Below are 24875 nucleotides of genomic sequence, written 5' to 3' on the forward strand. Positions count from 1 at the left end.
CATGAAAGGAATAAATGAATAAAATATAGAAAGGTTTCGTGGTAAAGGGTTAAAAGTGACACCTTTTAGAACAAGTAGAAACAAAATCCATTACAGACCTGCGAATAAAGGAGATGTTCTGGATTTTTAGATTAAAAACTCTGACCCCTAATGGATTAAATGAGGTATTGGAAAAGATCCAGCAATACACTACATGATTGCCTGATCTACACTGTATGATTGTATTTGACATGCTTTTAATTAACTTATTGTTAAAGGTATATGGAATTTTTATATATAAAAAAAATTTTATAACAAAATTTAATATGAATTTTTATATAATGTTTATATGTACTATATTGTATTGAATTTACTGTTTTACCAATCTACTGTTTTACAGTGAATTTCAATTTTTATACTATATTATAATTTTCATGGTGTATAAGATGAGGATCAGTAAGATAATGACTCTTTAGATGGACTTAGTGCCGACAATCGTTACCAATCAGCATAGTTAAATCTGTAAGAAGGTACGTTTTTAATGCAGAGTGTTTTTATGTTAGTAAGAAGCACGAGTGATAAAGTTGTGTTAAACATTGGAGCGCACGTTGCACTCCATTGACAGGACACGTGACTAGCGTATGGACTCCACCTTAGATGACGTGAGAATGTATTGCGTGGTACTCGAGACGGACTCCTCATTCTAAGTTAACTTATATATATGTAACTATGCACTGTGTATGTGGTTTTTTATGCTTAAAAAAGCACTTATGTTGTGTCAAAATGCATGGCAAATATACTGAATAAAAAGGGTGAAAACCTAAACTGCGGGTTTACTGCACTTCATACTGAAGTGTTCTGCAAGGAAAACTTTTCAGCAGTCATCTTGTTATCATCACAGGAAGGATTCCAATGAAAGATAACACTTATGTAGATAACACATCATCCGCAATGCACAATAGGTGATGGTCACAGCTTATCTATTTTCCTCCTCTGCACAATGACCTCTGTACATGCGCAGAACATGCCTAGAAAAGTCTCTGAAAGAGATCAATAGGTACCCTCCTGTCCATTGTGTCTATGGCCCATGAGGCTGCAAAACATTATACATACATAGGTTGCTTTTAAAAACCCAAACACATACTCCAGTATCTACTATAAAACAATCATTGTTTGGACATTGGATTACTTTATTTCCCTCTATATAGACATACAAGATTTAATCTGCCATTTTCAGCAAAAGGATAAAAAAAATGAAAGTGGTTTCATTGGTAGGGATCTGAGTGTTTAGACTATGATGACACTATTTTGCATACAATACCATATTCCTCATATGTTAGAAGGCTGTTTAAAAAAAAAAATAACCAAGACTGATATTTTTGTTATCTTATTTTACAAGACATCAGTCTGCAGTATTAAGAAGCGTCCAGATTTTGCAACTACTGGTCAGTGGGATGTTACCACAGAACATGAGGGAAAACAGGAGACACAAGTCTTTGATGCCATACTGGTGTGCACTGGTCATCACACCTCTCCAAACCTACAACTTCAGTCCTTTCCAGGTACTTCCAAAGAGCACTTACTATCCTACATTGTTCTTTTGAATATACAGTGGTATATCATTGAAAATTAAGTAAATGTCTTTACATTACTTCTTTATTTTTTTTTTATAATCAAGTTTTTATTACGATTTTTTCGTTTTCCATATTGTTTTCAGAACATACAAATCAAACAAACATTTCTTTTAAGCTTATACATACAACGTTTAACGTTTGTCATTGCTGCAATAGCTACAAAATAATACAGTAAAGCGGTAAAACAGTAATCTACTGAGGGGGGGGGGGGGTCTCTCGTGCCGGGTCAACCAGATCCTCCTAATTTCTGTAGGAGATTCTAAACTCCTCCAGCAGAAGCCAGGTGAATCCTGCGTTTCCGGCAAGATCCGGGCAGTGTCTCACCGACAACCACCCTTCCTATCCATGTTAGACCTGGCTGGTGGCCCAGGAGGCGGCTCCCGTCTACGGCCTCCACCCAATTAGTATAGACACATCTTGGGCTGCTAAGTAACTTGGGACATGCTGCATCCGTTAACTGCCCTAATATGTCGAACAGATTAAACATGTAAGGGGGAGAAGGTGGGAATAAGGGGAGGGGGTGCGGGAGATAAGCACCAAGGGAGCACTAAGAGAAACAGAGTAGGAGAAAAAAAAAAAAAACAAAACCACACAAGGGGGGGATAGTCTGGTTACCGGTAAAGCTCCCGGAAGGCTCTATGCATGTTCTTGTTCACCCGGTTCATTCTCTTCACTCCACTCCGGTTTCCCTTAGCGGGGAGGGGGTGCGGATGTGTCACCGTGTTCAACGTGTTCAGCGTGTTCAACGCCCGGGGTCCTTCCCGTTCGTCCCTGCCAAAACCTCCTATGTCAAAGGAGTTATCGACTATGTCTTTATGGTGTGTTTTGTTCCCCACAGGGAAGCTTCCTGTAAGCTTAGTGGTCCTTTCTGGCCTCTCTCCAGGGGTGCCAGGTTAAAATAAAGTCCTCATTAGTCCCCCTGTTCCAGCTTGTTAGCTCTTCCATACAGCATATCATGTCTGCTTTTTCCCTCCACTGTGAGACAGTTGGGGGTGTTTGTTGTAGCCAGTTTAGAGGGATCAGTGCTTTTGCAGCATCCAGTAGGAATGCTATTAGTTTGTTTTTAAACGGGTGAAAGCTAGACGAGGGCCTCCAAAGGAATACCATTTCCGGTGAAATTGTTATGCCTGGCGAGAAGACTTGAAGGTCCCTTTCTACCTCCCTCCAAAAGGGCGCGATTCCCGTGCACTCCCACCAAATGTGGAGATATGAGCCCGTTGTGGCCTTACATCTCCAGCATTTATCATCAGGGGCAAGTTTGTAGTCGTGTAGCCATTGGGGGGTTTTATACCAACGAACTAGAAGTTTGTAATGGCATTCTTGCATCAAAACGCATGGAGAGAGGCCATATGCCAATTTTAGGATTAACTTAGTTTCCGCTGTGGAGAGGGTAATTTTTAACTCTTTTTCCCAAGACGTTAGGAAGGTCGGTTTGGAGGATATAGAGGGGTTTATGAAGTTCCTCCTGATGTTAGAGATTTTCCTACCACTAGGTTTGTCCTCTATTAAGGCTTTTTCGAAGTCTGTTTTAGGTCTAACCGATTTGTGTTTGGCCAAGAATTCTTTTATTACTTTCTCTATATGTGTCCGCTGCAGGAGAGAAAGTTTGGGGTTGGTGGTCAGTGTGGAAGCAATTTCTTCTGGTGGTTTATGGGCTTGGGTCTGCAGATCCTCCACTCTACTGCCCTGTATCTGTTTCCAGATACTCTGGGAGCCTGGGTCCGGGGGGATTTCAAGGAGCCTACACAAGCTTCGGGTGGGTGTCAGGGGAGAGGGAGAAGGAGCCAATGACTCTCTACTTTTGTCCCAGATTTCACAGGGGCCTTTAAGGAGGGGGTTGAATCCCTTAGCTCTATAAACGCTCCTTTTTGGTAGCCATCCGTCAAGGATTCCCCATGTGACGCTTTCACCAGGTCGTATAAAATCGGGTCTCTTGACGGACGGGTCAGATCCATCCAGTACCCGATTTGAGTAGAGTAATAGTAGTCCTGGACGCTCGGCAAGTCCATCCCCCCCCCCTCGATCTCCTCCTGGTCATAAGCTTGTACGCCAGTCTGGGCCCTTTTTTTCTCTACACGAAGCCTGAAAATAACTTACGTATGGATTCAAAAAAGGCTAGCGGGAGGTGTATTGGAATCATACGTAGCTTGTAAAATATCACAGGCAGGACATAGGACTTTAGGATATTTTTCCTACCAAACCATGAGAGGAATGGAAGGTCATATTTTCGTAGTAGTGTTTTTATTTGGGCAATTAGGGGGTCGAAATTTTTCGACCGATGGTCTCCAGTTCTTTTTGTGAGTTTTATACCTAAATAGTCCACCACTGCCTCGGACCATACAAACGGGGAGCTAGCCTTCAGGAGCCTGCATCTAGTTTCGGGGATCATTATGTTTAAGATCATAGATTTTTCAAAATTAACTTTGAAGTTAGATAGAGATCCGAAGTCTCGTAGAATTGAGACCAGTCTCGGCAGGCTTCTCTCTGGGTTAGTGATAACGAACATGACATCGTCCGCAAATGCCGCTGACGACAGGGAGCCTGACTGAACTCTCAGCCCCTCCATGATCGGGTCTTGTCTCACCCATTGTAGTAATGGTTCTATTGTGAGGATAAATAATAGGGGGGACAGGGGGCAGCCTTGGTGCGTCCCGTTGCTAATTTCAAATGGCGGGGACAGTGATTCATTTATTTTTAACCTAGCATGTGGGCTTGAATATAGTGTCAGTATCGCCGCTATGAGGGCAGGGGGAAAGTTGAAACTGAGTAATGTTCTTTCCATAAAGACCCAGTCTACCCTATCGAAGGCCTTTTCCGCATCAGTGCTTACTAGGGCCAACGGTATCTTACGGGCTTGGGCGTATTGGATTGCGTGGAGTAATCTGTGACAGTTTCCCTTCCCCTCTCTGCCCCTAACGAAACCCGCTTGCTCCGGGTCTATCAATGTCGGGATGAATTCACTCATTCTTTTCGCCAGCAATTTGGCCCATATCTTAACATCTAAGTTGATGAGTGATATGGGCCTATAGCTGCCACACTGTGTAGGATACTTATTCTCCTTCAAAATAAGGGTGATATGAGCCTCTTGGGCTTGTCTAGGTAAAATGGCTCCTTTTAGTAGGGTGTTGAGCGTTTCGGTGAGTCTGGGAATTAAGTGCTCCTTGAAGGCCTTGTAATAGGTAATTGAGAGGCCATCAGGCCCCGGGCTTTTCCCATGAGCAAAGGAATTCAGGACCTCCTCCACCTCTTTCCCTGAGATTGGGGTCAGAAGGGATATCGCCTCTGTTTCACTCAATTTTGGTAATTTTAAGGATCTCAGAAACGCATCAATCCTCTCCGCTAGGAACTGTTTGGCCTGGGGGGATGCTCTCTCTTCAAGATTATACAGTTTTGAATAGAAGAGATGGAACTCTTTGGCTATATCTTGTGTCGTGGAAACCCGCGATCCAGATTGTGTTTGTATACTTAGGATAGCATTCCTTGTCTTACTTTTCTTAAGCATCGAAGTCATGAGCTTACTGCCTCGGTTACCGTGCGCGTAAGCAGCATGTTTATAATAGATGTGTTTTTTATTGAACTTTTCAGTTAAGTGGCATTTGAGGCGGTGACGAAGGGAGATAAGTTCTTCCAAGTTCTGTTTGGTCTGGGATTGTTTTGTTGTGTGCTCGAGTTTTGTAATTTGAAGCAGTAATCTATCAATTTCTTTTTGTTTTTGTTTTTTTACCCTTGAGCCGCCCAGGGCTATCAACAGCCCTCTGACAAATGCCTTGTGGGCTTCCCAGACTAAAGGCGTTTCTACACTACCGTCTAGGTTATTCTTGAAGTATTCTTCAAGGTGCTCTCCTATTCTTAGTCTTTCTTCCAGAGGGTCCAGGAGGGAGTCGTTCAGACGCCATCTCCATTCTCCCGGGGCAATGTCCGGTAAATTGATGTCTAAATGAGTCGGGGCATGGTCCGAGACAGTGATGGGGTCTATAGTTGCCCTTTTCAAATGGGTCAGGAGCCCCGTGGAGGTCAGTATGTAATCCAGCCTCTGGAAAGAAGCATGGACTTGAGAGTAGTGGGAAAAATCCTTTGTGGAGGGGTGGAGGGAGCGCCACGCGTCCAGGACCCCCAACTCCAATATGGAGCGCTGTTGCCTTTTTAATTTTACCTGTGAAATTTGTGAGCGCCCTGTAGAAGAATCCAAGAGCGGGTTTAATGTGATATTCAAGTCTCCTCCTAATATGATATGTCCACTGGCAAATTGCTTAAGAATATCCAACTGCGTTATCAGCCAGGGGATCTGGTCTGAATTTGGGGCATAGATATTTGCAATTGTCAGCTTTAAATTGTTAATGGACCCCCTTAGAAAAAGGACTCTGCCCTCCTCATCTTGGTATTGTGCGTCTAGATTAAATGGGACTGATTTATGGAGTCCTATGGTTACTCCTTTAGATGCTGAATTTGTGTGCGAGTTGTGGAAATATTGCTGAAATCCCAACCCCGGAAGTGTAAATTGTCTATCCTTTTTGAAGTGTGTTTCTTGTATAAAAAGAATTTTTGTCTTACATTTTTTTAGCAGCTGTATCACACTGTGTCTCTTGCGCGGCAAATTTAGACCCCGGGCGTTGAACGTAGTAACACGGGTGAGAGCCATTCAGATTGCCCTTTCCTGAACCGTGCCTGTATTTTTGAGAGAAACAAGACAAATCAGAACTGTTAAGTCTTACTCTGTACAGATCAGATGCTTTCCTATCGAGAGCAGGTGGTGGGTGGGTAGGTGGGAATGTTAAGGTCGGGAGAGGGGACACGGGTAAGAGGGGCAAGGTAGATTATACAAAAGATCAAAGTTGTGTCAGTTGAGAGATCTCTGTCAGGGCACCGCAGCTGATCTAATCTAGCTGCTCTTGTACTCAGAATATATACAGGGAGTGTGGTAGCTCTACCTGTGAGCTCTCAAATGAGACAATAATTAAATAGGTGAACCAAAACAGTAAATAACTATCTTAAACTGGGCCTGTGCCATGTGGTCAGGCCCCATCACTTATGCAGAATATGCAGAGGTAAAGAAAGAAGTCCTTCTTTTTATATCAACAGATAACTATAGGGGTTTCCATAGACATCGTCATTGACCCCTATTCTCAGAGTAGTAAAGTTGGCAACTCCCTTCCTTCTCAGGTGTCTTCCCTCGGTGGACCCTCCTTGGGTCTTTTCTTTTTCTCCCTAGGGGATCGTGAACTCCCCTGGGGGGGCTCTGAGTCCACGTTGGGTAGTTCTGGGAAAGTCGCTGGTTCAGGTAGCGGTAGCCAACACGGAATTTCGATTGGCTCGATTTCTAGGAGATGCCAGCATTTTTGAAGATCCTCAGGGGAACGGATATTTATCCTTCGGCCTTTAAGATTTATTCCCAGTCCGAATGGGAAGAGCCACAAGTAGCGAATGTCTTTGGCCCGGAGTGCCTCTAGTAATGGTCTCATCAGCCGGCGTTTGGCTAAGGTTGTTGGTGCCAGATCCTGATACACTTGTATAGATGCCCCTTCATACCGTAAATCTTTGATGGTTCTGGAGGCGTTTAATATCGCTTGTGTATCTGGGAAGTTTAGGAGTTTGCATATTATATCTCTTGGCGGTTCTGCACCTGTGGGCATAGGTCTCAGGGATCTGTGGATCCGCTCAATAGAGATAGATGATGCTCTGTCTTGACCTACCAGCAGGGTGAACAGCTCTGCAGCAATCTTTGGTAATGCTTCAGATGCCCACGATTCTGGGAGACCTTTCAATCTTATATTATTCCGTCTATTACGGTTTTCAATGTCCTCTTGTAATATAAGCACTTGGTTTAGATGTTGGTGGTGTTCTCTTACGAGCTGGGCTATTTCGACGGAGTGTTGGATGATCTTGGAAGAGGAGGATTCGAGGGTCTCCACCCTTTTTGTCATGGCCTTAATATCATCTTTGATTTCTGTGAGGTCATTTCTGATTGGCCGTAGAGAGTTGGACATTAATTCCCTCATAAAGCTTTTTGATATTTGACCATTATCTTCTTCCTCTGAGGAATCTTCTCCTCTCTCACTGCTTTGCGGAGCTGAGGCTGTTAGAGTCAGTGACTTTTTGCTAGAGGGAAACGGAGATCTTGAAACTCTTTCTTCTAAGAATTTTTGCATATCTGATTGACTCTTAGAAGGACGTGGTGTAGATATGGAGTCGTTGCTTTTGCCTCTGCTGTTTTTACCCATTGCGAGGGTTACGGTTTAATCTTAATCTTGCGATGGGGCCCTTCACTCAGCGTGCCCTTTTACGGGGCCATTTGGAAGGTGTGGTCCTTAGACGAAATGTTCGACTAACTGCAGGATGTTAGTGGATATGAGGTGCTAAACGGGTTTAGGCGATGCAACTGGAGCAGGTTGTCTCACAATCTGCTTCAACACCCCAAGAATGTACGGTGGGGCGGTACACGCCTGAGCGAGGTTCTTTATATGTTTGTTCTAGAGAATTGCTGTTTACAGTTCTGTAAAAAATTCAGGCTATGCCTGTGGAGCTTTTTTTTATTTTTTATTTTTTTTTGCTTTATCGTCAATTTTGGATTCCACGGGTTCGTAGGAATTCTCTGAGTGAGACTGGAAGAGGGAACTCTGCTCTGCAGAACCAGACACAAGGTTCTGCAGCGATGAAAAAATTCAGGCTAGGCCTGTGGAGCTTTTTTGCTTTATCGTCAATTTTGGATTACACGGTTTCGTAGGGATCCTCTGAGTAAGATTGGAAGAGGGAACTCTGCTCTGCAGAACCAGACACAAGGTTCTGCAGTGATGAAAAAATTCAGGCTAGGCCTGTGTAAGCTTTGGCTTGTTAAGATATTATCCCCTCTTTGAGGGTCGGGTAGAAAAGTAGAGAGGCCAATTTCAGTTAAACGTGCTTGGAGTGAATTGCTGCCAGTTCACTGTGTAGTTTGGCGCTTTTTTTAACTTGTCAGTTTTTGCTTGCTCTGCTCTTTCTATGGAAGACTGCAGCTTCTGCAGTTTATGTATACCGAGGCTGGAGAGAGGGGGGGTGGAGGGGGGGAAAGTAGCACCCAGCCCCGATGGCAGACTCCTGCTGGGTAGTTTTCTATACCCCTCGGGTGTCAGTTGTTCATAACCCCCAGGTGCCAGCAGTAATGCCCAGGGCCCGTATCGGGGGGGTTTCCCCTGCCTCCGGTCTCAGGGGTGCCGCTGCCGCCGCTTCCCTCTTTTCCCGCCTCTGCGCGGGCCTCCGCTGTGCAGCGCTCTGTAAGATGAGCGCGGACCCCACAACCACCTCCAAACCTGTTCCTGGAGGTCCCTCTCCGGTCTCCGGGTGGTAGTCCGCCGCTGGCGCCGATTAGCGGTGCCCCGCGCCTCCGGCGCGCCGCGCGCCTCCTGGCCCTCCGGACATTTAGTCCCCGGCTTCACAACCGGAAGTAGGCCCCGACCGCTGCCGGCGTCTCTCAGCTGTCTGGAGCATCTCCTCCTGCTCCTTAGCCTGCAGAGCTGCTGATGCAGGTATTCCGCGGTGTCTCCCTCAGACGTAAATGCCTGAAAAAGGTTTTTTTCGGCCCGGGTCACAGGAGCTGAGCTTCTGTGCGACCACTTCCTCTGCTGGCTAAGCCACGCCCCCTACATTACTTCTTTGACATGTTGTAGAAGGAACATACAGTAGTGGATTCTGGATTTCTAGTATGTAAATTCAATCTACTATATAATCAACCCTTTCAGATTTGTCATATTTTTATTTAGTAGGATACACAGTGTTTTTTAATTAAAGTGCCATATTTTTCTTTAGTGTTGTCATTATAGCTAAGCAATACCAACCACAATGCAGCTTGGATACAATGTTAGAAATTAAGATGGTCTTGCTGGGTGCTATCATCATCCTATTGAATTTTTACTAGAATACTGAGGCAAAAATCGCAGTCCAACATTTTTACAGCCACATGCCCCATCTCATCCCAAAATGCACTCCACCTAATCACTTTAACAAATTCACTGCAGCAGAGGGAACTTAATAAAATAGCACTTATCACAGAAAAAAATACCCTAAAATCAATTTTTTTAAATATTCATTACAAATTCTAGGCCTTGGACTAACAGAACAGACGGACAAACAAATATAGAATGTCAATGTATTCGTGTCCCAACGTATCAAACTTGGGATTTCCGAAAATTGTTTTTCTGGGACAACTCTTCGTATAAGATTCCTCAGTAATTTGCACTAACCCAGTGGATACATGGAGCGTGTAGTAGTCACTGCACTTAGGGACCATAATCAGCTGGTGGTCTCAACTCATTGCCCACTACCAATACTCTTGGTTTGGGTGACCCTAATGGAAAGAACCAAGTACTCACAATTAATTATAAACCAACAGCGAGTGGACCCTAGAGTGATATTTGTCTTCGATATCTGCCTGCTTACTGAAATATCTGAGCTGGTCTAGATATATCCAATATTACCCCAATTAGAACAAATAGAAAAAAAACAATAGCCTGATGCACGATCATTTGTATCTGGTTTCAGATCTCTCCTATGTGGGAGGAGTCCAACCAGGCTATAGTTCTTTTAAAAAAGATTCAAAGCATTTCAGTTGGACCTGGAACTCTTCAGGAACCAGGTGGTCAAAATATTATGCAGGGGAAGCATGGTGAAGCTCCCACCCCAGTATATCAACCCCAGACTGAATTGCCAGTCTGGAGAAGGCTATCAAAATGTAGTGACAGCATAGGAAATTATGATGTTAAGCATCAGAATAGTAGTGCTTAAAGGTCTTGTTGCACCCATGAGTGTGACTATGTTGCTGTTTAGAGGGTCACAAGTCAACCATCAGTCACAGAGTGCTGATATGTGTCGGTGGTAATTTAAACTGAGACCCCTGATGTATTTACAGTAACACACATAGGTGCATTTATGCAGTCCCAGGTATGTTCTATCAAAGCAGTCTCAAATGAATATTCATAAATTGCCCTATTTGGCTCGATGTATCTGCCCTGAACCTAGGACTACTATTTACTTGTAGTATCTAAGACTCCTAGTGTAAACTAGATTCTTCAAGGATTATTCGCTGCCCTAACCCTGAATCAGGCTACCTCGAGCTCAAAGTTCAGCTATAGCCAGGATAGAGGACAATACCCCACTAGGCCTAACTAATAGGATAGAAAGATAGAGAAAATAGTATGGGCACCAGCCCTGGTGATACGGCCACCACTCCACCATCAGGAATGGCGGCCATACTATTGTTTTCTATCTTTCTATCCTATTAGTTAAGCCTAGTGGGTATCGTCCTCTATACTGGCTATAGCTGAACTTTGAGCTTAAGGTAGCCTTATTCCTGAGAATTCTGCAGATTTAGGGCTAGGGCATGTGGTATGCTCTGATTGATATCAGATGATGCCTGTCAGTAGAGAGAGAGCAGAGAACATGGAACTGCTATTCATCTTGGTATAAAGGTATTCCAATGTATATATTCAATCTGTTAACCTGTATGTCTCAATGTGCATAACAAGTTTGGGCACTAGAACTGTAGCATATATCTGCCACTGATAAGTGTCAGTTAATGGCACAAGCTTAACAGTGATGCAGTACTCAACAAGGATTGCTACTTGGTGTTGTCCAATGTTAGGACACATAATATAGTAGTTTGCAGGCAATACATCTCATAAATACATGGGTAAATAGAGGTCTGTTTCATAGTCAGCACATCATTGCAAAGTGAGACAGACAAAACCACAGAGCAAGACAATGAATGCCAATGCTAATTTGTTAAATGCTAACCTATATGTGATCTTTATGCTCAGTGGAGTTGGGGATATTGCCTTGATTTATACTCTGTATAGAAACAAATCATAATAGTCCTTTAAAAAGTCAGTGGGAATGTTAAGATCCAGTCTAGAGGGTGGAGAGCAAAGTGTTTAAATTAATTGAAAGTGATAAGCATCACCTGAAGCTTCAGCTTGTAGGAGGTGCTGTAGAATTTTAAATGTGAGCCATTGTCATGTTTATTTAACTTTGAGAAAGACTGTAAGCCGGTGGAAACGCGTTAGTTGCCATGTAGAGATGAGGGAGTATACTCGCTAAGGCACATTACTCGAGCGAGTAGTGCCTTAGTCGAGTATCTCCCCGCTCGTCTCTAAAGATGCAGGGAGCGGGGAGCTGCGGGGGAGAGTGGGGAGGAATGGTGGGGAGATATCGCTCTCCCTCTCTCCCCCCGGCTCCCCCCTGCTCCCCGCAGCAACTCACCTGTCACCGGCGCCGGCCCCCGAATCTTTAGAGACGAGCGGGGAGATACTCGGCTAAGGCACTACTCGCTCGAGTAACGTGCCTTAGCGAGTATACTCGCTCATCTCTATTGCCATTGCATCACGCTACACAAAGATTTTAACTTCTTGTCTCAAGCTTTTATGTGAAAACTTCAAATAAAGGAATAAGCACGTTGAGCTGGCTACATCTACTCTATTGAAAATAACATTTTCAGCTGTACGAACTTACAGCAAGCCGGACACAAGCAATAACTTCCAATTAACAGCAGAAACAGGAAACCCACAAGAAGACTGGTGAGCTAACCTTTTTTCCTTTCTACAACATTTGCAGTACTGTTTATTATCAACCTGCTCGAAAGGGAGACTCTTGCTTAGGCCTCGCCTTATTTGGAAAATGACAGTACCTTTCTTAATAACCTCCGCACCTTTACTGTGGCCATGGTTCAAGTCTTCGATGACCCCAACCTCTGTGCAACGGGTGAAAGAAAATTGCATAATCTCCAACAGGGCTGGCGTTTAGTCGCTGAGTATTTGGTGGATTTTCATTGCTGGGCAATGACACCACGTGAAACACCGCAGCACAGCTAAGTCTGTTCTGAAGAGGACTTTCGGATGGGGTTAAAGATGAGCTGGCCAGTCGAGACCCCAGATGATTTGAAAGACTTCATTTAGCTAAGTATCTGCATTGATCAGAGGTGAAAGGAGAAGGTATGTTTTTTAAAAAATAACCCCTCCTATTCGTTTAGCCCATTCACCCTAAACACCCAATCAAGGGTGGCTTCTTCACCTGAACCGATGCAGATTAATGCCATCTGCAAACCCCTCCTCATGGCAGAGAAAGAGAGGCACCGCTCTGAGAATTTATGCCTGTACTGCAGGGTGTCCGGTCATTATACTATGAACTGTTCCAATAAGTTCCAGAGGACCATCGCCCTCACACATGCTAAGACCATAATTAACTCTGCCATCCCAAAAGAGTTGGATACTGCTCTGCCCCAAAAGAGTTGGATACTGCTCTGCCAGCCATTCCATTTGTCACACAAGAAGACAAGGATAGGCATCACCCATCCCTCCATTTTGTTATCCCTACCAAGATAATTACGGAGAGACGTAAAAGCTTAGGTACTGTCATGTTAGATTCAGGAGCAGGAGGGAACTTCATGGACTGCCAATATGCTCTTGATAACCATATTGCAGCCATAGCAAAAGCTGAACCTGTTGACATAGATACGGTGGCGAATTCCCTCTGGTTTCTGGGCCTGTCACTCAGGAGATAAGTGAACTGGAAAAGTACATTGAACTGGGTCATCATGAGACAATCAGTCTTCATCTCATCTCTTTTCCTCTAGAAAATGAAAAGTTGTGACCACAATACCAGCTGTTCAACAACATCAGTAGCAAAAAGAACGCTGATCAACTGCCCCTTCATTGGCCATATGACTATCCTATTGAGCTGCTACCTGGATCTTCTATTCCCTTTTGGCGTATCTATAACCTTTTAGAACTAGAGTTAAAAGCCCTTCAGGAATATTTGGATGAAAATCTAAAGGGTTTTATCTGGCCCTCGTCTTCTGAATGGAGCGCCCATATTCTTCACTATAAAGAAAGATTCTACTCTTTGACTGTGCATTCGGGAACTAAACAAGAATACTATTAAAAATCACTATCCTCGAAGTAGCTGAACTGACCGGTCGCATGTGAGGAGCGCTCCTCCACTTACCGGCAAAAACCTTTATCCTGAGGACATCCTGAGGGTCCCCTGACCCAGAATAGCACCGACGGAGAGAGGGAGGAGAGGATAGAGCCCCTGACGGCGCTCCCGGACGGCCACAGCTGAGGTACCGTCAGCGGGGAGAGCGGAGACCCATAGCCGCCGCGGCCATACTGCGGAGGACACCGGTTGGCGGCGGGGACTCCGAGCCCGACTTTGCTTCGAGAGGGGGGAGAGAGGAGGTAGACAAACCCCCGGAGGGACGTCTGCGGCGCCGGCATAGCGGGCACCGCCGGCGGGAGAAAAGTCTGCGAAACCGCGGCTGCGGCGGCCATCTTGAGAGAGGCAGCGGCGGAGGTGCAGGGCCCTGAACATCGGAGTGCACTGCTCCCGGGCGCGGCGTTGTGCGGAGAGGCAGAAGAGGAGGTCGAGCTCCGGACGGTGCAACTGAGAGGTGGGCATAAGAAAAGCTGCTGGCGGGAAAAGACCGCGAAATCGCGGCTGCGACGGCCATCTTGTGTGTGGCACCAAAACAGAAAGGTCCGAAAACAGGGCCGAAAGCTACCCCCGGACCCAATATAGAACCGCTGCAGTGGGAAGGGAGAGGACAGAGCCACCATAGATACATAGAAGGCACAGGCAGCGCAGTGAACAACGCCCCCAGACCCGCAGCGAAGTGACCATCAAGCGCACAAGCGCTGCTAGCAAGCAAAGCGGTGAGAAGACACATTTAAGGGGACATAGAGAGAGGCCTCCCCCTCCCCCCCCTCCACCTACAAGTGGACTAAACACCATACAGTCCAGAGAACCAGGGGAAGGGGCAAAACAGGGGCAACAGCAGACCCCCATAGAAAATTCAACTTCTATAGCGGAAAACCAAACAACTGCGACATGGGTCCCACTAGACAAAGCTCATCCATAGACAAACTTAAAGTCTTCGCAAGAGGAGAAACCCGGAAGGAGCCCAGCCCTGAACCCGCTGCGCCCGCTGCGGCAGGAGTTGCAGCAACAAAGCATAACAACCCAGATCCAACTGAGGGAACGGTGCAAACACTGCAACAATTGTCTGAACAGCTTCTGACCGCAATACAAACATCTACAGCCACGCTCACCAGCAAAATTGATGAAGTTAAAATGGATGTGAGTCTGTTGAGACAAGATCTCCAAAATCTAAGAGAACGTGTTGCCAGCACAGAGAACAGAATATCTACCCTAGATGATACTGTCGCCCCAATGACAGATGCAATACGAGATCTTACGCAAAAAGCTGAATACTGGAGACAAAAAGCGGACGATCTGGAAAATCGGTCGCGAAGAAATAATTTGCGTATAGTGGGGCTACCAGAGGGCAAAGACCTGAAGAATTTATAGAACGCTGGCTTCGAGAACTCTTTCCCAATGCTGAACTATCGCAAGTCTTTGTTATTGAACGTGCGCATCGAGTGCCCATGAAGCCACCAATACCAGGAGCCCCACCCAGACCCCTACTAGCAAAGCTGCTTAACTCCCGTGATAGGGATATAATCCTACAAGCTGCCAGAAAGGGAGGGCCCCTGCGACATGACAATGCCACTGTGTCCATTTTTCCGGACTTCTCGGCCGATCTCCAAAAGCAGCGAGCAACATTCTTCGGAGTCAAAAAGCAACTAAGAGATTTGCAGCTCCCGTACTCGATGGTGTATCCGGCCCGGCTGCGAGTGATCGACGGGGACCGTACCCGCTTCTTCTCCACACCAATTGAAGCAGGAAATTGGCTGAACACCAGACGACGACCAGAAGGGCCATAATGTATACATAACCATTTATTTTCCCCTCTCTAGGTGCAGAGACAAATACACAAAGATGAACATTTCCCTTATAGTTCCTAACTGCACACTAGAGACTATCCTCTAAACACGCCACAAGAACACTCTAGCCAAATGGCACAGAACTGAGACTTTCTTTATTTGTGGCAGACAAGTAATCTACGACTCCCAGGAGAAGATGACGAGCCTTCCTTTCCTACGGCCCCGGCGGGACTCACCCGTTTCCCCCCTCCCCTCCTCCACCGATCCCCCTCGTCGCTGCCTTGCAGGGTGATTTAGAACCCCCTTCCCATATGCTTTCTATCCTCAAGGGGACCCACCCAGAAAATGACAGCCAAACCAATGCCGGTCCACACAACTGATTTAACAACACAACAATACCACAAGTATAGTCTTGTAATAAGCTATACTATGTAGGTACCCCCTAAATACAGGTTGCCACGAATACGTATGTGACAGAGAAGATAATCTTAAAATCTGTTTAATTACAAGTTGATTGAGAGTTACAGTTGATAGTAGTTTATCAAAATGTTTTTAAGTTGTATACATCAAGTGCTCTATGATGATATTGAGAATGTGCTGAAGTACTGTTACATGATATATGATAAAAATGTAATTGAGTGTCGGGGGGGGGGGGTCGCCTGACGGGCAGAATAACATGGAAAATGAGGAACGGATGTCACAAATATTCACTTAATGGGGTACCACTAGGGAAAAGTGATATGGAAAAGGATCTGGGGGTATTAGTGGATAATAGACTGAGCTGGAGTAACCAATGCCAGTCAGCCGCTGCAAAGGCAAATAAAGTCTTGGGGTGCATCAAAAGAGGTATAGGGGCGAAGGACGAGAACATTATCCTTCCATTATATAAGGCACTTGTCAGACCTCACATGGAATACTGCGTACAATTCTGGACACCGGTGCTCAGGAAAGATGTCACAGTGCTTGAGGGGGTTCAAAGAAGAGCGACTAAACTAATACATGGAATGACGGGACTGGAATACCCAGAGAGGCTATCCAAATTGGGACTATTTACTCTAGAAAAAAGAAGGTTAAGAGGCGACCAAATAACCATGTATAAGTACATGAGGGGACAACACATGGATCTCTCCCGCGATCTGTTTACACCCAGGACTGCGACGGTAACAAGAGGACATCCGCTACGATTAGAGGAAAGTAGGTTTCATCACCAACACAGAAAGGGGTTCTTTACTGTAAGAGCAGTTAGACTGTGGAACTCTCTACCGGAGGAAGTGGTGATGGCAAAATCCATAGAGGAGTTTAAAAGGGGACTTGATGTCTTTCTGAAGAAGGATATTACAGGATATAAATTTTAGGTTAAGTGTCAATCCTGGTATATAGGCAGGTAGGAACTATTAGGGGTTGATCCAGGGAACAGTCTGATTGCCATTAGGGAGTCGGGAAGGAATTTTTTCCCCAAAAGGGCTAATTGACTTCTGGCCTTGGGGTTTTTTGCCTTCCCCTGGATCAACACAGTAGGATAGACAGGCTGGACTAGATGGACAATGTCTTCATTCGGCCTTACATACTATGTTACTATGTTACTATGTATCCGGATCAGATTAACATCTCTTAGCCCATGGCGGAGATGATCTTTGTATCCTGGAACGTCAGGGGCATGGGGTCTGCCAGGAAGCGAGCAGCGATGAACACGTTGCTGCGCTCCTGGCGACCACATGTCCTGTGCTTGCAGGAGACCCACCTTACACCTGAAACCACAAAAGTCTTGCTGAAGCCATGGGTACAATGGTCCGCGCATGTATACCACACATCATACTCCAGGGGGGTGTCTCTACTAATAAGAAGAACACTTAGATGGGAGGTGGAACAGATTAGGAGAGACACAGAGGGCAGATATATTTTTGTAAGAGCTAAAATCAACAATGACCCATATGTCCTACTATGTTGCTATAACCCGCCACCGGCGACAACAACCATCCTAGCAGACGGCATTCAATTTGCATCATTCTCTCCAGACGCAACAGTCGTCTGTATGGGAGATATGAACATGGTGATGGATCCCACCTTGGATAGATTTGGGGGTGGTGCTCGGGGGGAGGGAGATGCAAACAAGACTCGCCTGGCCTCTATTATCTCGGTAACGGGTTGGCTAGACCTATGGCGAACATTTCATCCGCAGCAAAAAGAGTATACCTGCCATGCAGCCCACAACCACGCTCTCAGTCGAATAGACTATATATTCGGATCCCCTTCACTATTCCCTAAAATAGACTCAATAGAGTTCCTACCTCGAGGTATCTCAGACCACTCGCCAATACGTATGACCCTTAAAAACCCAGGCCCAATCACAATCAAGAGACCAAGGGTGCACCCATTCTGGCTTTCATTATTTGGACCTAATGACCGCATACCGGACCAGATCCAAATATACTATGAGGCACATGAGACGCATGGAGATACAAATCTAGTATGGGAGGCATTTAAATCATACCTTAGAGGCTGTTTAAGGTCCTCAATTTCATTTGTCAAAAGAGCCACGGCACGGGAGGGTGAACTTTTAGCAGAGCAATGCCAACAACTAGAAAGAGATTATATAGCTGACCCTATAGACACTAAAAGAGATAAATGGCTTCAGACAGGCAGAGACTACTTATTATACCTGAAAGAGAAAGCCCAGAGGAATCTTTTCTTTACCCGACAGTCCTTTTTTGAACAAGGAAACCAATCCAGTAAACTACTTGCTTATATGGCGAGACAGGAAACCGCCCCCCCAACCATATTGCGAGTTAAATCAACCGAGGAAGTAATGCTTACAGACCCGAAAGAAATCCTAGATAGATTTCAGCAATTCTACAATGACTTATACCAATCAAGGGTAAATTACACACCGGCAGAACTAGAGACCTACTTAAATGACATAATATTTCCAGAAATACAAGACGATTATAAGTCCCTACTTGACTCTCCCATTACAGTGGAAGAGGTTGAAGAAGCAATAAATGAGATGGCTAAAAACAAAACCCCGGGAGTGGACGGGCTACCAGTGGAAATCTACCAACATTACAAAAAAGAAATAATCCCACACTTGTTTACTCTATACAAATACATCCTTGATAAGTGTCACCTCCCAGAGTCGATGCTAGAGGCCAACATAGTCCTCATACTTAAACCAGACAAAAACCCAGAGGAGTGCGGCTCGTATAGGCCGATCTCTCTATTAAACACGGACTATAAAATCCTTACAAAAATACTAGCGACCCGACTAAACCAAATAATAGGGAAAATTATACACCCGGACCAATCTGGCTTTATCCCGGGTAAATCGACATCGGACAATATCAGAAGAACACAGGTAATCACACAGGTGGGGTGGAGATGGAGATCAGACTGGGCCCTGGCCTCACTAGACGCGGCTAAAGCGTTCGACTCCGTCGAGTGGCAGTACCTGATAGAGGTGCTGCGTAAATTCGGGTTTGGAGAAACGTTTATAAAATGGGTTTCTATCCTGTATAAAGCCCCGACCGCTAGGGTAACGGTAAACGGCTTGGTCTCCACTTCCTTCCCACTACACAGGGGGACACGACAGGGTTGCCCACTTTCCCCCCTTTTATTTGCAATTGCAATCGAACCCTTAGCCCTGAGAATTCGACAACACAACTCATACAAAGGCGTTCAGATCGGACCCAGAGAGGATAGAATAGGCTTGTATGCGGACGACATAATATTGTATATGTCAGATCCTAGAAACACCCTACCACTGGCCATATCTCTAATAGACAGGTTTGGAATTTTTTCAGGCCTATGCATTAACTGGCAAAAATCCGCTTTCATGCCCCTAAGATCAGAGGGATGGCTGACGGGGGATGTATTTTGTAACTTACAAATCACTCCCAGATTTAAGTATCTTGGTATACATATCACCAGAGAACACACCCAGAGCCTCGAGTTAAATATTGCTCCCCTACTGACAACTCTGCAGCAAAAGTTGAAAAGCTGGGGCACCCTACCACTATCTGTAGCAGGCAGAATAAACCTCATAAAAATGATAATACTCCCTAAATACCTATATTGCCTAGAGCATACAGAAACAACTATACCACAGAAATTCTTTAAAAAAATAAACTCATTAATAACGTCATTCATATGGGGAAACTCTAGAGCCAAACTACGACTGGATACCCTACAACACCCTAAAGAAATTGCAGGTATGGCGTTGCCAGATTTTAAACTATATTATTTGGCGGGACAGGTCAGGTATCTCCGTCATTGGCTGTCGGGTGCGCCTCTCCCTAACTCCGAGCACCATCTCATGTACTTCCTCGAGGAGACTTCGTTGTGGATCCTCCTGGAAAAACCAAGATTGATAACCAAACAAATGCTGCCGGTCCACAGACTGGCAGTGAACGTGTGGCAGATATGCAAATCACTAACAAGACAAGAGAACACCCCCTTGGAGACTCCCCTGTGGGACAACAGGGCATTACCACACTTGATGAATCTGCCAGGTAAACAATTCTGGATAAACTCAGGAGTCACCACACTAGAGCATGTTTATAGGGACCAAACGCTGGTTTCCTTTGAACAAATGCAAGAGCTGTACCAGATCCCAAGGGCGGGATTTTTTAGATACTTGCAACTCCGACACGCACTGACCGCACAGTTTCCAGGACCTAGACAAATATTTTCTCAGTATCCATTAATAGGTATACTGCGAACACAAGGACCCAAAGGCCTGATTTCAGTGCTGTATACCCATCTACTGCATGCTAAAATTCCCGACATTTCAATGACAGCAATGCAGAGATGGAGAGAACTTATTCCCACCCTCACTAGTGAGGATTGGGAAACGGCCATGTCCATATACACCACAGTATCACCGGCGGCAAACAACAAACTAACACAACTATATATCTTACATCAATGTTATCTAACACCGAGCAGACTTCATAAAATGAATCGGATAACCACCAACCGCTGCCACCGATGTGGAATGCCCAATGCAAACTTTAACCATTTAATATGGAATTGCGTAGATATTCAGACATACTGGAGAGAGATCATAGAGTTTCTAACACAAATACTGGGAATACCAGTACCACACGACCCTGCGATATGCCTGTTGGGGATCTTAGACGAAGAACAATGGCAGTACCATGACAAGATATTTCTTACAAAGGTTTTATTTTACGCCCGGAAGGCAATAGCTTTACGCTGGATGGACAGGCGCCCCCCGACACTCACAAAGTGGCAGAGCATTATCAACGCCGTTCTGCCATATGAAAAAATGGTATATAAAAATAGAAAATGCCCTGAAAAATTCGATAAAATGTGGGAAAGATGGTGTGGGTCATCAAGTACGGTGTACACACAGAACCAGTTCCATAACTTGCTGAGAACAGTGACGCCTAGAAACACTTAGTAGAGCCAACAAAGGAACACACCCTCCGCCGACACCACAAAGAAACTATATTACCAGGGGAAAATGTAACAAAGGAATATGTCAATAGAATGTACTAAAACACTTGTTAGGAATGTAATGAGCTAATGATGTAACCAAAGTTTTTTTATTCAGTTGATGTACAAAATACAATGTTTTCAATAAAACGAGTTAAAAAAAAAATCACTATCCTCTCCTGTTAAGACCAGAACTGCTGGAGAGGCTTTGGGTAGCCAAAATCTTTAGTAAACTGGACCTCAGAGAAGCATGCAATCTGGTAGAGATCCGCCCTGGGGATGAATGGAAAACCGCTTTCAGAACAAGATATGGACACTTTAAATATCTAGTCATGCCGTTTGGATTTTGCAATGCTACTGCCACCTTCCATCATTTCATTAACCATCTTTTTCGAGATCTATTGAATCGATTTGTGGTGGCCTACCTTGATGACTTCCTTCTTTTCTCTGACAACTTAGAAGAACAACGTAACCACGTCCGGTTGGTCTTGGAGCGACTCTGAAAGAACCGCCTCTATTAAACAAGAGAAATGTGAATTTGAACAGACTCGTATGCAGTTTCTGGGGTATATAATCTCTCCAAATGGTCTGAGAATGGACCCTATTAAGATTAAGGCTGTTGTGGATTGGCTTGTTCCCAAGAACTTAACGCTTTGTCTGGTTTGCACATTTTTACAAAACGTCCTGCCTATCACTGCTCTCACAAAGAAAACACAAGTGTTGTCAGGGTCTCCAGAGGTGCAGGATACCTTTGAAAGATTAAAGACCCTCTTTACGTCAGCACCGATACTGGTCCACCCAAATCCAGAATTACGCTTAGTCATCGAAGTTGACGCCTCTGATTCGGCAGTGGGTGCTATCCTGTCCCAACAAGTCAAAGCCAAAATGCAGCTGCATCCATGTACATTTCTATCATACATCTTATCACCCATTGAAAGAAACTATGACATTGGGAATAAGGAACTTCTAGTCATCCAGGTAGTTTTCTCTGAATGGATACACCTTCTCGAGAGAACTCATCACTCGGGGCTGTGCTCACAGACCATCAGAATTTTGAGTTTTTTCGTACAGCTAAATGAGCAGCAGTGCTGGCCCCATAGAAATCAATAGGAGAAGATCGCAAAGCAGGTTAGGAATCCCCTAGAGAGAGGAGAGAGGGGGCAGAGCAACAGGGGATCTCTTACATATCTCCTTATATTTGGAGAGATAGGGGATAGAGCTAGAGGGCTTTGCCAGGGCTTCCCTGAGAGTGGGGGTGGGGCTTTAGAGGGGGTAAGGCTAGATGGGTTGCCATAGTGATCCCTCCCTAGCGAAGTGAGGGGACTGAGCTAGCAGGATCCGTAATGGCATAGTCTGCAGTGTTATTTTTCCACACAAAAAAATGAAAACTTGACAGAAGGGAAGCAAATAGAAGTCTTTCTGGGTTTTTTTTGTCACCTCATTGAAATCAATGGGAAAAAAAGGTCATTTTTTTCAGTTTGATTTCAGTTTCTCTCCTCCAAAAATGGAGCAGAGAGACAAAAACCCTGAACTGAGCCTTAATGCACGTGTATAAGCAGCCGAACACACACAATTTTACATATTTATAAACACGTATGGCTACAATTTTACCCACATGCAAATCTACAGGCATGCATACATACCCTACTTGTGTAATAATAAAGCGTTGCATTACACTTGTGATCAGACGATCATAAGTTCAAGTTCCCTATGGGGACTTAAAAAATGCAAAAGTAATTAGAAAAAAAAGTTATTAATTACACTGGTCAACAGGATTTGTTTTTCACAAGAACATTTAAGGGTGAACATCCACTTGCGATGTGAGAGTAAGTGAAAACGCATGATAATGAAACCAATGCTTTTCAATGGTTTCATTCTCTTTTGCGATGTTTTCAATGTAATCTCGCATCGCAAAGAAGAATGGGCAATATCGCCCATTGTCTTCAATGGGGCCAGCGGCGGCAGCGCTAGCCCCATTGAAAACATAGGGAGAACATTGCGCTCCCTTGATACAGCGGTGACAACTGTGACAGCTATGGCAGGGGATGCCTTCACCCCCGTGGGGACCGCAGGGATGAAAGAATTCTCTGCCACAGCTGTCACAGCTGTGGAAAAAGTCTGTGATGATATCCTATTTCTTTCAATGGGACCGGCAGTGCTGCGGCCATATGACCTCGTTCAACCATTCATAAATGTTGGGGGGGGTCTACATCCTTCCAATGTCTCGGTATTAATATTTTTGCTGCATCTAGAAGAAATGGGAGTAGTGGGTTTCTCCCTTCAGGCGGCCTCATGGGAAACATGTTTAGTAAAAGCATCTTTGGTGTGAGCTTTACTTCGAAACCCAGAATTAATTTTAGAATCTTCTGTATTTCATGCCAGAAGGAGGTTAAAGATGGGCATGAGAATAAAATATGTGAGAGAGATCCCACTGCATTAGAGCATCTCCAGCAGGTCGAGGGATATTTTGGGTCAATTCTGTGGAGCAACTCTGGGGTCTTGTACCACCTGGAAATTTTTTTGTAATTCAATTCTTGGTATTTTACTGAGAATAAGCTTGAATGTGAATTATTTAAAATAGTTTGGGTTTCCTCCTGAGAGAATGTAATGCCTAAGTCTTTCTCCCAGCTGGGGATATAGGAGGGGATCTCTTTATTATGGATGAGTGTATTATATATTTTGGAGGTTATCCCCTTAAAGGGGCGATATGTTTTGAGAAGTTTATGAGAAAGTATGTTTTTTACTTTACTTTTTGCATGTGAAAAAAAAAATTTAATAATGCTTACTGCAATTGAAATGGTCAATTACTGTAATTAGTTCCATATCGTCGCGTCCTGTCGATTTATGACAGCATCGAGGCATGGTGGTCTCGATGCAGGCCAAGACCTGTCACCTTGTTATGCAGGATAAGAGTAAATGCACCATGTGAGGAGACGGCTATGCTGTCTTTCTTTGCTGCATGGATGCATGCTGGATTAGTCATGTCAGAGAGAAGAGTAGAGGTGTGCTTCTCGAATTGCTGTACTAGTTCTCAGGTGTGGAGTAGCTTTATATTCTCACCCCTTCTTGTGTATGCTGCTTATTCCATTCCATAGCGAGTATTTGGAGTTTTTTCCTTCTCAGTTATATTTCATTTTCATTTATGTATTTCTTTGCTGTTTGGTTCATCGCTCCGGGGGCCTCTATAGGGACAATCAGGGCCCAGGATGAAGACCATGGGGCCACCTCTATTGAGGCGATTACTCTGCTTCTAAACAGGAACCCTTCACCCCCCTGCTAGGTTAGGGACAGGCTTCCTTCTCTCTGGAGTGGTGCTACTGTTCAGCAGGGCATGGTGTGCATCTGTTTCCTGCTGTGTGTATGTTTTCTGATGCCGTGCTGAGCGTAGAACTTTTTGTGTCGCACGGTCTTTTCTTACTGGTTTATGTACTCCTGTTGTGATGTGCACTGTTCTACAGTGCATAGTAGTATCAACTGCAGTAGTTGTGAACATCACCCTGCGTGTGAGCCGCACCGACGTGACACATCTGCTCTATTTTCCTGTGCAACTGTGCTTGCAAAATACACGCATGTGAATGAACTCATTGAAATCAATGGGTTGTATTCACTGCATATTGCTTGCCTAAATTTCGTGCGCACAAATATGCCCGAGTGACACAGGCCTTAGATGCAATTTGGCTGAAAGTAATTTAAATACAGTATTTTGTTTTTAATTCACAACTATGTCATTTCTTCCCTAATCTGAATATATATTAACCCCTTCCCGCTCCAGGGTGTAAGTTTACATCCTGGGAGCGGGGTACTTCCCACAACAGGAAGTAAACTTATGTCCTGGGGATAGCGCGGGATCACATATTATCCCGCAGCGGGAGCCGGCTGTCAGTCATAGCCGGCGTCCCGCTGCAACAGCGGGGGGACATCGGAGATGTGCGCCCCGCTGTTAACCCCTTCCCTGCCACGATCTAAGTAGATCGCGGCAGGGAAAGAGCTCCCTCTGTGTCTTCGGCCGGCTCTCACGATGTTATCGCGAGAGCCTGGTCTGTCGCTATGGCAACAGGACGCC

General features: G+C 44.8%; 1 protein-coding gene across 1 annotated transcript in view; it reads left to right on the forward strand.

Annotated features, from left to right (window-relative positions):
* Positions 1 to 24875, forward strand: part of LOC136621635 (flavin-containing monooxygenase 5-like) — a 72342-nt gene that overhangs the window by 37081 nt on the left and 10386 nt on the right. Inside the window, exon 4 of the mRNA XM_066597269.1 lies at positions 1379 to 1541. Within this exon, the coding sequence (XP_066453366.1) occupies positions 1379 to 1541 (163 nt within the window). The remainder of the gene's footprint in view (positions 1 to 1378; positions 1542 to 24875) is intronic.

Source organism: Eleutherodactylus coqui, chromosome 3, assembly GCF_035609145.1.
Source record: "Eleutherodactylus coqui strain aEleCoq1 chromosome 3, aEleCoq1.hap1, whole genome shotgun sequence".
NCBI classification, from domain to species: domain Eukaryota; kingdom Metazoa; phylum Chordata; class Amphibia; order Anura; family Eleutherodactylidae; genus Eleutherodactylus; species Eleutherodactylus coqui.